The sequence below is a fragment of the Hemicordylus capensis genome, chromosome 1 (genome assembly GCF_027244095.1).
Source record: "Hemicordylus capensis ecotype Gifberg chromosome 1, rHemCap1.1.pri, whole genome shotgun sequence".
In the NCBI taxonomy this organism is placed as follows: Eukaryota; Metazoa; Chordata; class Lepidosauria; order Squamata; family Cordylidae; genus Hemicordylus; species Hemicordylus capensis.
The window spans coordinates 84,000,407-84,013,610 of record NC_069657.1 but is presented as its reverse complement, the minus strand read 5'-3'; the positions used below and the strand labels follow the sequence as shown (position 1 = coordinate 84,013,610).

At 45.3% G+C, this 13,204-nt stretch overlaps 1 protein-coding gene across 6 annotated transcripts in view; it reads right to left on the bottom strand.

Moving 5' to 3' along the window:
* Positions 1–13,204, bottom strand: part of CKAP5 (cytoskeleton associated protein 5) — a 155,547-nt gene that overhangs the window by 123,094 nt on the left and 19,249 nt on the right. For all 6 annotated transcript variants that reach the window (XM_053275325.1, XM_053275304.1, XM_053275295.1 and 3 more), the window contains 2 exons: positions 11,283–11,476; positions 10,254–10,460 (listed from right to left, as the gene is read on the bottom strand). In XM_053275325.1, the coding sequence (XP_053131300.1) occupies positions 10,254–10,460; positions 11,283–11,476 (401 nt within the window). The remainder of the gene's footprint in view (positions 1–10,253; positions 10,461–11,282; positions 11,477–13,204) is intronic.

Genomic DNA, 13,204 nt, shown 5'->3' with positions numbered 1-13,204 from the left:
CCAGATAATAGACAAGACTAACTGCAATCAATAGAACTCATGAGTAAATGTGTATAATTGTATCTTTATGGTAAGAGATCCACAAATTTGTGATAGTCAAAAATTGCCCAAGAATATTTGCTGCACAGGCTAGACAAATCTCACCCCCAATGACATCATTCTCACAGGTATTATATATGGCACTGCAGACACCCCTTTCAAATACATATAGTGCAGCTTCTTGGTCAACTTTGTCTACCTGAAGGAGGACATTATACAACTCCTAAGTTTGCACCTTCACATCTTGTAAAACTTGACATGATTGTACAGGAGGGCCTTGATATCTGTGGATTTGTTATCCACGGATTCACATATCCGCAGTCGGGTAAAAGCACCCAACCTCTGCATACGCGGGGGGGGGGTGGTGGTGGTGGTAGAGAATCACATCGACCTTGTATATCGGCAGGTCGTGGGTGGCCAAAAATGACTGCAGAGGTCCTTTCCAGCTGTCATTTTGTGTTTCAGAGCCTCAAAATGGCTCCATTTCAAAGGGAGAAATGGCAATTTTTGGCCAATTGCGGGGGGGGGGGATTCCAGAGCACAGCACAACTCAGGGGGAGCAGCAAAGCATGGTAAGAAGCTTCCCCCAACATCTCCCCACAAAACTAGGCAATTGTATTTTCAGCTATTTTTTATTTTCCCGTCAACCAGGAACCTAACCCCCGCGATCCCATAACCCCCAATGACTCAATATTCATGGTTTCTGTGTCCACAGTTGCAGCCGGGAACAGAACCCCCACCAACATTGAGGTCCTCCTGTATCGCAAAGCTTGAATTTGGAGACATTAACAGATCAAGTCTGAAAGAACTTCTCAAATTCATCCCATGTCAAGAAAAACTATGCTATATATTTAGAGGATGTCCACAATGCCATGCAAAATGCCTGTGAAAACAGTACCACCATTAATGGGAACTGTCTAGCCTGTGCAGCAAAGATTTGTCATCAATACAGGCTTGATGAATAGCCCAAATCTGATCGGTCTTTTACTATAAACCCAAAGTTTAAATTATAGGAATTTACTCGTGAGTCATCCCAATGAATTCAATGAGTCTTAACTGCTTGAATTGGGCTATAAGAGTATGTATTCCTGGGTGATTCACAAACTTCCATATGCATATGGAACTTTCACTTGAAATATGCAGTTCGAAGTACAATATTTCTGCATTAAGAGTAGATATATACATCTAACATACAATGGCTGGGATCCAAAAAGCTACTGAGATACATCCAGCATGTGCCCTGGTAGGATTTAGCCTTTTCATCTAAACAGAAAATCACCATCACAAACTGTTTCTGAAATTCCCTTCCATTAGTAAAAACAGATTTTCTTGACCTTTTCATTGAGGAGCAAGCTGCTATTCAAGAAAAGTGTTCAAAAACTTTTGAACACGATACTTTGGCACACAATACTTTGATTGGTTTTTTTAAAAAAATGTTTGTCTTTGGCAACAATATAAATAGAGCAGCAAACACATCAATGAACATGACTGTTACAGAAAGATAGAGGATTAAAGGAAATCATCTGTTAAACGCAATCAGTTTCTTTTCTTGGCAGCACAGTAAGCACCAGGATAAGTTATAAATTGTGCTGGGGTAATTACTTCAATGTATTTCTCTATTCTGGAAAAAATAGGTTATCTGCTAACTAGGCAAAGAGGCATCTTTTTGATCTTTGTCAGGGGGAGAACAAATGGCCCTATTCAACTCCAACATGGGATACGTCCAGTAGTGCTGGTGTCTCCATATTTCTTCTGAAACTGAGAGCCCGCTAGGGAAAGGAAACTATCTTATTATTATTCTATGCAAACCACTTTGAGAATGTTGTTGAAAAGTGGTGTGTAGAAGTAGCAGCTGAACTCTATTCTGCAAGTACACATTCAAACAGACTGCAAAAAAACAGGTTGCTCACCTGTAACTGATGATCTGGTAGAGATCTGTTGACACCCATAAGAGTGGGTTCTGCACATGCACAGGAATCCTCGCAGTAGCCACGCCTCAGCTTGTCTAGGCGTCCAAGCCCCGCCCCCACGCAGAGCGTGTGATTTAAGAGCAGGCTGGGCGCCATGTTCCTCAATTCTTTGGACGACCGCCATGCAGGACAATCATCTTGCGAGCAGGTGAGTTCATACTTGATGAATCCAAGGGCAACAGCAAGCATACCATTACGCACATAGAAGCACACCTCTACTGCAGAGGGGTAGGATGGGAGGGTCTTATAGGTGTCGACGGATCTCTACCAGATCAGTTACAGGTGAGCAACCTGTTTATCTGGATTGAGATCCGTTGACAGCCATAAGAGTGGGTGTTTAGCAAGCTCCCCATGGAAGAGGGTGCAGTAGTGCTATTGCAACACCCTTTTAAAGACACTTCTCCCAAGGCTAGCCTCTGCAGCAGAGCACACATCTATGGCGTAATGTTTAGATGACCATGTGGCTGCTTTGCAGATGTCTAAGAAGCCAACTCCCGAGAGGTGTGCTGCTGAAGAAGCGTAAGCCCGTGTGGAATGGGCTTTGACGGCTTTCAGAGGTGTTTTCTGTTGTATCTTGTAGGTGAGTAGGATAAGGTCAACCAGCCACCTAGACCACCTTTGTCGAGATATCGGCGAGCCCTTGGCCGAGCCGCTGTAGGCTACGAAGACGCATGTAGTGGCTCTGAAGTCCTTCATGCGTGGCATATAGAACAAGAGAGCTCTACACATGTCCAGAGAGTGCATGGACCTTTCCGGGGCCAACTGCGGGTTCTGGAAAAAGGTAGGGAGAATAATATCTTGGTTCAGATGAAATTCTGAGACAATCTTTGGTAGGAAGGATGGGTCCAGCCACATGCAGACCTTGTCTTCGTGGAATTGCGTGTACAGGGAATCCACTCTCAAGGCTGTAAGCTTGCTGACCCGTCGAGCTGTCGTGATCGCGACCAGGAATGCGATTTTCAAGGAGACCACCTTTAAAGGTGCCGTGGCCATAGGCTCAAAGGGCGCTTGAGTTAGCGATGAGAGCATCAAAGATAAGCTCCATGGTTCCACTGGCAATTTTACGGGAGGGTAGACGTTGGAGAGGCCCTTTAAGAAGGCTTTGTTCAGAGGATGCGAGAAGAGAGTCTTCCCTTCAGACCCTGGGTGCTGGGACAAGAGAGCAGGTAGGTGGATTCTTATAGAAACATTAGCCAACCCCTGAGATTTTAGGGTGGACAGATAGAGAAGCACCTGACGGATGGAGGCCTGTCTTGGCAGAAATCCCTGGGATTTTGCATGGGTTTTTAAACGGAGCCACTTTTTGTGATAGTTATTTCTCGTGGATATCTTTCTCTGATTTAATAAAATGTCATCTAAAAGCCTATCCACCAGGCGGTCAGCCAGAGAGTTGGAGCATCCGGGTGAAGTACGAGGCCGTCATCCTGTGAAAAGACGTCTGGGTTCGGTGGGAAACGATGGAACAGGTTCTTGGACAGTCTGCGTACCTGAGGAAACCATGACTATCTTGGCCACCATGGTGTCACGAGGATGCAGGGTATTGGGTTCACCAAGAGGCGAGCCACTACCCTTGCAATTAGAGGTTAAGGAAGAAACATATACGGCGTCTCCTCCGTCCAATCTAGTTGAAAGGCATCCCCCAGTGACTCTGGGTCATGACCTGCTCTGGAGCAGAAGTGGGCACATTTCTTGTTCTTCGAGGTTGCAAAGAGGTTCACAGACGGTTGCAGCCATCAGCGAAAGAGAGGGTTGATATACTTGGGGTTGATTTCCCATTTGTGATGAGTGTCTCGAAGGAACACTCGACAGACTGTCTGCTAGGATGTTGTCTAGGCCTTTGATGTGAGCTGCAACAGGATATATCCTGTGTCGGATGCACCAGTGTCACATCTGAACGGCAAGTGCGCACAAGCTCCGGGAGACAGTACCGCCCTGACGGCTGATGTAAGCTCGTGCTGTTGTATTGTCTAATTGCACTTGGACATAGGTGTCCTGTAAAGTCGGTAGGAATGATCGCAGGGCAAGAAAGACTGCTAGCAATTCTAAAAAGTTTATATGGGGTTGACTCTGGCTCACGGATCATTTGCCCTGGGTCTGTCGACCTGCAAAATGTGCGCCCCATCCCAATAGGGAGGCACCCATTGTTAGCCAGATTGTTGGCGATGGGGTCTGGAACGGTACCCCCTCTAGGAGGTTCCTGCGGTCCACCCACTAGGAGAGGGATCAGAGAACTGAAGCTGGGATCTCGAAGAGCATCCTTTGACTGTCTCGTCGGGTGGAAGACAGAGAGAAACCACAGCTACAGTTTTCTCATTTTCAGGCAGGCATAGAGGATCACTGTATTGCAGGAGGCCATAAGGCCCAGCAAGCGTTGTATGGATTGTGCCGGTTTGACAGGATGCTGCTGGAACAGAGTCACTAGGTCCCTTATTGAGTTGTATTGTTCTTCTGGTAAGAATGCTCTCTGGCATACAGTGTCTAGTACTGCGCCAATGTAATTCGCCACTTGCATTGGTTCTAGATGAGATTTTTTCCAATTGACTTGGATGCCTAGATCGTGGAGGACTGATAATACATAGCGGATCTGAGAACGTAACCCACTTATGTCCTTTGATGCTAGGAGCCAATCGTCTGGGTAGGGACAGATGGTGACTTCGTGTCCTGAGGTACCATGTTTCCCCGAAAATAAGACAGTGTCTTATATTAATTTTGGGACCAAAAAATGCACTAGGGCTTATTTTCGGGTAGGTCTTATTTTTATTGAAGTTCAAAAGAGTAAAGTACGTTTATTCCTGTTCAACAATTATACGGTACAAACTACTGGTACGTTAACGCCTGTTCAACAATCAAATAAACATGTACGGTATTCATGTTCTACAAACTACTGTACGAGGGGGTACCCAAAAGAATCCGCAATAGCGCCGTGCTGGACGGAGCCCCCGGAGCACACACCTCCCCCGCCACGGCAGGCAGGCACAGAACAACTTACTCCAAGGTAGTGCCCCAAGTTTCAACCCCGTCTCCTGCCGTTCTCGATCCCTGCGGCCAGCGTGCGGCCGCGAACCCCTGCCTCCCGCCGGGGGAAAACACTGCACCTCACCACTTCCCAAACGAGAAAAAAATCTTCACGCCTAAAAAAAGGTGAAATGCAGCACCCCTCCCCAGCAGGAAACAAAAGCCCACAGCCGCACGCCGACCACAAAGATAAAATCAGTGATTTTATCCCATGAATTCTTCACCCAAGTCACCACCTCTTGCAGCTTAGGCTTCACAAAGTTCCCCCGCTGATTTCTATCCATTCTGTTTTCAATGTAATCATTGACTTCTATTCACAAATGGTCCTTGAATGGCTTGTTTATTGCAATGTCAAGTGTCTGGAGATAGGCTGTCATTCCTGCAGGAATCATTATCTGATCTATTCTTCTCTCTTTAAGGAAGTTCTTCATGTCTTTAGCGCGGTGAGTGCTAGCAGAATCCCAGACTAGCAGACCTCTTTGGGCACCTCGCAAAACACGTGGAAACATTAAATCTACCCACTTTCTTATAACGGCTTGAGTGCACCATGCCTTCTCAGTTTCAAGAACATAAATACCTGAAACACAGTCAGTCTTCTCTTTCTTGCCCTTAGTGATGATAAGAGGTGGGACCTTCTTTCCATCCAGACGAATTGCCAAAATACAGGACACACATGCACTTTCGTAACCAGTGGAGGGAATGTAGATTGACGAGGCGCCCCTCTGATCAATTGTCATTTGAGATCTTTGACCCATATACACTGCAGTTTCATCCATAGCAATCATGTTGCAGAGTTGGTATTTAGTAAAGTCTATGTTGTCAACAAAAGACTTAAATCCTAATGCACGTTTAATAATTTCAGTGTCAACCAGCTTGAACAGTGTTGTTGATCTTCTTAGAGACAGATCATATCGCCGAAGGAAGCCATCCAGCCAGTGTTGTGATGCTTTGAAATTGGCTGGGCCTAATTCTACTGGTATGTGAGGCGCCATTGCAAGAGCAAATGTTTGAATATCAGCCCTACGCACAACCAAAGCCTTTGCTCTCCTGTCAGCAATCCATTCACAGATGATGTCTTCCAGCTCAGTAAATAATGGTTGCTGACCTGATCCACACTTGCGCTTCTTAGCATGTCCCTCATCCATCTTGTGACTGAGGTTGTCATACTCTGCACGCCATTTTCGTACCATGCGGAGATCCAGCTTATGCTCCTTGCAAAAAGCTGTTAGATTCTTTCCCTGGGAGTTTTCCACGATCCCTTTTTTGTACACAAAGGAGTAGCTCTTTCTTTTTGCACTCATCTTGTCTGGGGGTAAAAATATTTATCCGATGTTATGCTGGACAAAAGACAACGTTTACTCTTTTAACTACGTACTTGTAAAAGCGCCTTACCTTGTAACCAGGGAAGCTTCTAGGCTAAATACGGCAGCTCTCAGGACAGATGCAAAAACAGTGGATTAGCGGTAGGTCTTATTTTCGGGGGAGGGCTTATATTAGCGGTACAGCGGTAATTACTGCTAGGTCTTACTTTCGGGGTAGGTCTTACTTTTGGGAAAACACGGTAGGTGATCACTGCAGCCATACATTTCATAAAGACCCTTGGGGCGGTGGACAGTCTGAAGGGCAATACATTATACAGGTACACTTGGCAGCCGACTGTGAAACGTAAGAATTTTCAATGCTGAGGTCGGATGTTGACATGGAAATAAGCGTCCTTGGGATCCAGTGTTGCCAGCCACTTCTTCTCCTGGAAGAGTGGTAGAATTTGTTGCAGTGCCATCATTCTGAACTTCTTGACATGGATAAATTTTTTCAATTGGCGGAGGTCCATGATGGGGCAGATGCCCCCATCCCGCTTTGGAATCTGAAAATAACGGGAATAGAACCCATCCCGCCTGTCTGCCCACCGCACCGGGGCAATCGCCCCCGCCCCCTTCTCCAACAGTTCTTTGACTTCCTCCTGTAGAGTAGCAGATGGAGGGGTGAACCTCATTCCCGTGAACTGTGGGATCGACTTGAATTCAATGGCGTACCCTGAAGATACAATCTTCAAGACCCAACGGTCTGATGTTATATGTTGCCATGCGGGGACATGACGTGTCAACTTGATGGAAGTCTGTGCTAGAGGTGGATCGGTGTTGAGATCCGTCAGTTGAGATGCGATTGTCCCCAATGGCGGGAATGGGAAGTGGAGAGGTGACAGTGGACGGACTTGCACCTCAAAGGCGCTTCTGAGTGTCCGACCCTTTGGGACGCTGGGGTTGAGACGGCTTGAACTGGTTTTGGTAAGAGCGCCGCTGATACGGTTGGTAGGATTTTCGGAAATCCCTGCGCTCCTGTTGACAGAACGAGGGGCATTGTTTGTTGTAGGATGAGCGGTATTTTGAGGAATACGTTGATGTAGACAGGATGTGAACGTCTTTGCCATAAATTTGGATTTTTTAAGCTGTTCCATTGTGGCATCTGTTGTTTCACTGAACAGACCAGTGCCGTCAAAGGGGAGACCTATCTTTTCTCTCATGTCCAGCTGTAATGTGGTAGATATCAGCCATGCATGCCTACCGAGGGTGATAGCAGCCGTCTTGGCTCTGGACTCACTCTCAGCCAGATGTTTCGCGATGCTGAGTTGTTGTCTTGTGAGGTCACCCGAGCGTTCTAGGGTTTTACGAAATTTGTCTCTAAATTCCTCTGGTGATAAAGTGTCAAGTTCAGTTTGCAAGTTCTCCCAGAGACCATGGGTATACTTGGCAGTACATGCTGTATAGTTAGCTACTTTGATGGATAGACATGCAGTAGAGTAGACCTTCCGACCTAGAAGGTCCAACTTTCTTCCTTCTTTTTCAGGCGGAACCACGTGTCATTTACCAGACTTGGAAGTAAAAGCACAGTCAATTACTAAGGAATTGGGAGCTGGGTGTTTCAAGAGGTAAGTATCGTCCTCTTCCATTATACAGTAGAGGCTTTCTAGCCATTTAGATGTCGGAGTGGAGGTATGCAAGAGCTCTCAAGCACATTTCGCAGCTCGTGTTATCACTGGGAGCATCGGGAGGGCAACCAGTGCTGTAGACTGTGCCCTAAGCATGAAGTTGTAGACAGGGTCGTCTATGGTCACCAATTCGGAGCATAGGTCAAGTCCTAAGGCGTCTGCCATGGCTCAAACATGCCTGTGGTAGGCCTTCATTTTTTCATTGGGAGACACATATACTGTAGGAGCCACATCGGTGGGAGGCTCTACAACGGCATCTTCTCCTTCGGGGTCAGGCTCAAAGTCAGATGAGCCGTAGTGTTCTGAGGGTGAGGCCGTGGGTGATGCAGGTACCGCAGTTTGAGTGTGTGTCGTTGTCATAGGTGAGGCCAAGATGGCCGAAGTCTGGGTCGCTATGGAGCGAGTTGCTGGTGGCCTCGTCTGAATAGCTTGATGAGAGACAGTAATGGCCTCAGTTTGAGTAGCTGTCTGTGTGGTAGTGGGATGGACTTTAGTAGTAGTAGCCTTAGATAACGTGGTCAGCAGCATAGCAGAGGGAAGTGATGTCAAAGGTTCCCAAGGCCAAGTTGCTGCCGAAGAAGGAGCATGGGAGCCAGAAGTTATAACTGGTCCAGAGCCTGATATGTGGGCAGGTGGCGCATGGGTGAAACCGCAGGTGTGCCAGGGTAGAGGACTCTGCAATTGGGCTGCTGAGAGTGAGGGCACTGGACGAAGTGGAGGTGCAGGGATAGTTTGAGAGTTCTCCTCTGATGGGAGGAATCCCTTAAATGTAGCCTGGGATGGAGTGCTTGGGCTGGAAGCCAGAAGAGACAGAAGCATCTGTGTCGTGGAAGGGTGGAGGCCCACCTCAGTATCCGGAGCAGTGTCCTTGATGTCAAAAGCCAGGAGCAGTGATCAGTATCGAGGAGTGACTTGTTTTGATGTAGAAAGCACCGGTGTATGTAGTGTCGATGGGACATTGGGACAAGGCGCAGCCGGTGTCGATGGGGGGTGGGGGTGGGGGGTGCGAAGGGACCGGTGTCGTGAAAGCGATCTCACCCTCGGCATCGAGAAGCTCGGTATTGACGTCGATGTCAGCCTCGGCATCAAGTCAATATCAGTGTCAGTGGGTTGACTTCAACAAACTGATCAGGCACAGAAGGTTCAGGAGGAGTTGGCGAAGAAGCCCAGGTTGCCGAAGGGAACGGAGTACGATCTCGAGTCAGATCGATTAACTTTTGTCGCTTCTCCAGCGTCGATGTAGCAGCCAGAGTTGCGCATTTCAGAGATTTTGTCCTGTCAGTACTCTCATCGACATCGGGCTCGCTGTCGGTAGATGAAGAGACACGATGTTTATGTTTCGATATCGACATCAAGGATTTTCCCGAAGTCGAAGGGACTTCTCTTGATGTCGAGGAACAGTTCGATGTCCAGGCCTGTCTAGGAGACTCCGAACATGTTGAGGTCGAGGATTTTGTTTTTGAATGAGGTGGCGCCGAACGCGTCAAGGTCAAATGTTTCGGTTTCGAGTGAGGCATCGAAGTAGGTTTTGGTGGAATTTTTGATGTCAAAGGGCGGGGTGTGCCCGGTGTCGAGGGACTTAACACCTCGTCACAGATTGCCGCTCTGAGGTGAAGTGCCCGATTCTTCCACGTCTGCTTGGAAAACGAGAGGCATATTTTGCAAGAGGAGACATTATGCTCCTCACCCAAGCAAATCAGGCACAAGTCATGGAGGTCTTTGGAGGGGAGTTTATCATTGCAGCCCTCGTACCTCTTAAAAGACTTTTTCTCCTCAGCCATTCCCGTGGGCAAGAGGGATAGTCTAGTCCGTTCCGCGTCAAAGCCAGTCGAAGGTTGTCAGCCAGTCCAAGTCAGAAATTGATAAAAGTCATCAGTCAGAAATAGGTCATACACAGAAGTCAGTCCAGGTAATAATAATAATAATAATAATAATATTTTTTTAACAGAACTTGAGGAACTTTCCGATGGAGAGGCGGCAGACCGAGGTCCAAACACAAAGGCGGTCGGAAAAGAACTGAGGAACATGGCACCCAGCCCGCTCTTAAATAGCACGCTCTGTGTGGTAGCGGGGCTTGGACGCCTTGACAAGCTGAGGCGTGGCTACCGCGAGGGTTCCTGCGCAGGTGCAGAACCCACTCTTATGGCTGTCAATGGCTCTCGATCCAGATCCACATTTTATTCATTTCCACTCCCACCCTTCTTCCCATCCAGTATACATGACATTTGATCTGATCATCTTACCTTAGTGCTCTCCTCAGTGTCTCTATACATGCTACTATGATCTTGGGGTTCTTGTTGTCCAAGCCTTTAAGCAGCTCTTCTTGTACCACTTCCCCTTTTTCAATTTCAATGAACATAAGACAAATGTCTATGCCTAGTTCCTTTGCTTTAGCTTTAGGCTGGTTGAACACTTTATTCACAACTCCAGACACCACTTCTCCTGTTGTTCTTTAAAAAAAAGAAGTAACATAATTAAGCCCTCAGCAAAATTAACAGTTCTATTTCTGGTTTCAGCTGGTTACCTATTGTGAAAAAAGGATTAAGACTAGATGTTGATGGCTGAGCCCCTTCCATAAAAAGCAGTAAAAATTGAGGAATGCCCCATTCTGGAGCTCTGAACTAAGATCTCTGGTTTTGTCACATGAAGAATACACTTTCCTCCAAATACGTCATGGCACTAGTTTCTATCCACGCTTCCTTCATTTAATGCTTGACGCATATTTTAAATGGCCTAAAGCACATGCTTATTCTTAAACCACTTGCTCTGGGAAGTCTTCTGAGTATGAGGTACTGCACCCACAGTGATCGGGTGTATTTTTGGCTGTGATTTCTATTCTAGATACAATGCAACTATAGCAACCATCTCTTTAAAATGTTACTTATTTGAGATGCTAATGCTGTAAACAGTTGGGGGTTTGGGGCTTATATGAATTAGAGATATTTTCTAAAATCTTGAGAGTGTAAGTTTTATTTTAAAGTTTTAATCCATCTGGCTCCAGAGAAGCATTTTAAAACACAGGAGCCACAGGCAACTGATTTCAACACCTTATCTTAACTCATGTTGGGACCCTCAATAGAAATTCTCAGAATAGGGAATACCAATAGAAAACAACAGATGTTCACATAGGCATTTCTTGAGGATCAGGAAAACAGACAGCCATTTAGTTAATACGGTCTCCAAACCATAAAGTTATTGGGTAACAATGCAAAAGCTGGTGCAAAGCCTCTTCCTAGAAGTACAGTTCTGAACTACTATGGCAATGTACTTACTTTCCAGCTACATGAGCATTTTCCACATAGGCAAGTGCTGCTTCTAATCCTTTCAGCTGAACTACTGCATTGGAATCTATCACAAATTTCTTTATAAGGCCGAGATACTTGGACCATTCAGGGCTCTTCTCATCATCTATCTTCTCAAACAGCTTCAAAGCTTCTTCATAGCCGTTTAACCTGGCCTTCCATAACTACGAAGAGAACAGAAGACATCAGTGAGAGTTCTGCTCAACTGAATTGAGGTTAACTGAACAAGCTGTTTACTTCTCAATGAGAAATTTTGTTCTCTCTTTCACAAAGTTATCCCAGGATTATCATCTGATTTTTCCAACAAATGCTGGTAAAAACATAATCCAACAGATGTCTTCAGTACTACCCACCACAAAATATTGCATGGTTAAGAATTCAATTACAGCATAGAGGGGGTGGGGGGAAGCAGCAAGCATGCACATCTGAAGAACAGTTCTCAAACTCATCTTTCATTATGGCTGGAAATACAGACACAGTCAAGTTGCATGCTATTCAAGTTAGTGGCAAACTAATGTTTCACTTTAAAAACCATGCATAGGAACTTCAGGCACCTCAGACAATTAGTAGTAGTAATATACAAATCAGTTTGAAGTCTTCAGTGAATAAATTTGGCACTTATGCAAAGAAAACATTCCAACAAAATACAGCTGACAAATCCAGGCAAGACACTATGTCGAAAAATAAAGCCAGATCTTATCCAGAGGGAGGACTGACTTGCTTAGTGTAACAGACTAGACAACTTATGGAATATAACAGAGTATAAATATAGCCTAGCCTTGTTTCTGTCATCAACAAAATCACACATTTGCTATGCACATTCAACTCCCGCTCCAAAACTGGGAAGGGGAAAAAATAGAACGTTCTCTAGTCTAGGAGAAAAACTCAAAAGAATAGAGTATCAGGGTGCACAGCTTTGCATATTTACACGTGAAGGACAATGCCCAGGCTCCAAGGAGGTTTGAAACCATGCCAATTTTTCAGTATTTGGTACAGATCTCCTTGTCTCACCAGATGTTTTGAGGTCAGCTGAGACTGAGAATTTTAGTCTGACCTCTCCTTTCTGCAATTTTGTTTTATTGTGTGTTTTAATATTTTAATCTATTTATATTGCACATATTACACAGCACTTTGGGGCTTTCCCAAAAAGCAGCCTAAAAATGCAACAAAGTGTTTTCTATTACTTGTATAAAAATCAAGATAGAACCTTCTCAGGAAGTACTTATTATTATTATTTCTTGTTTACACAGTCAGACAGGTGTTATTGACTGGTTTGTTTTATCCAGACATCGAGTCCTTCCCAAGGACCTGGGATGCCAGAATTTTATTGTCAATGATTATAGATATCGTCGCAGAATATAGGCTGTTCCCAGTAAAGCTGCTTTTTGTAATTGGCTGATGGTGATTTCTGTGGCCCCTATGGTGTTGAGGTGCTCTTCAAGGTCTTTTGGAACTGCACCCAGGGCGCCAATTACCTCTGGGATTATTTTGGTCTTCTTCTGCCACAGCCTTTCAATTTCAATTTGTAGATCTTTGTATTTGGTGATTTTTTCTATTTCTTTTTCTTCTATTCTGCTATCCCCTGGTATTGCTTTGTCGATTATTTTGACTTGTTTTTCTTTCTTCTCGACTACAGTTATATCTGGTGTATTGTGTGGCAGATGTTTGTCTGTTTGTAGTCGGAAGTCCCATAATATTTTTACATCTTCATTTTCTTCAACTTTTTCAATTTTATGGTCCCACCAATTCTTGGCTACAGGTAGCTTGTATTTTTTGCAGATGTTCCAGTGTATCATCCCTGCTACCTTGTCATGCCTTTGTTTGTAGTCAGTCTGTGCGATCTTCTTACAACAGCTGATTAGGTGGTCCACTGTTTCATCTGCTTCTTTACA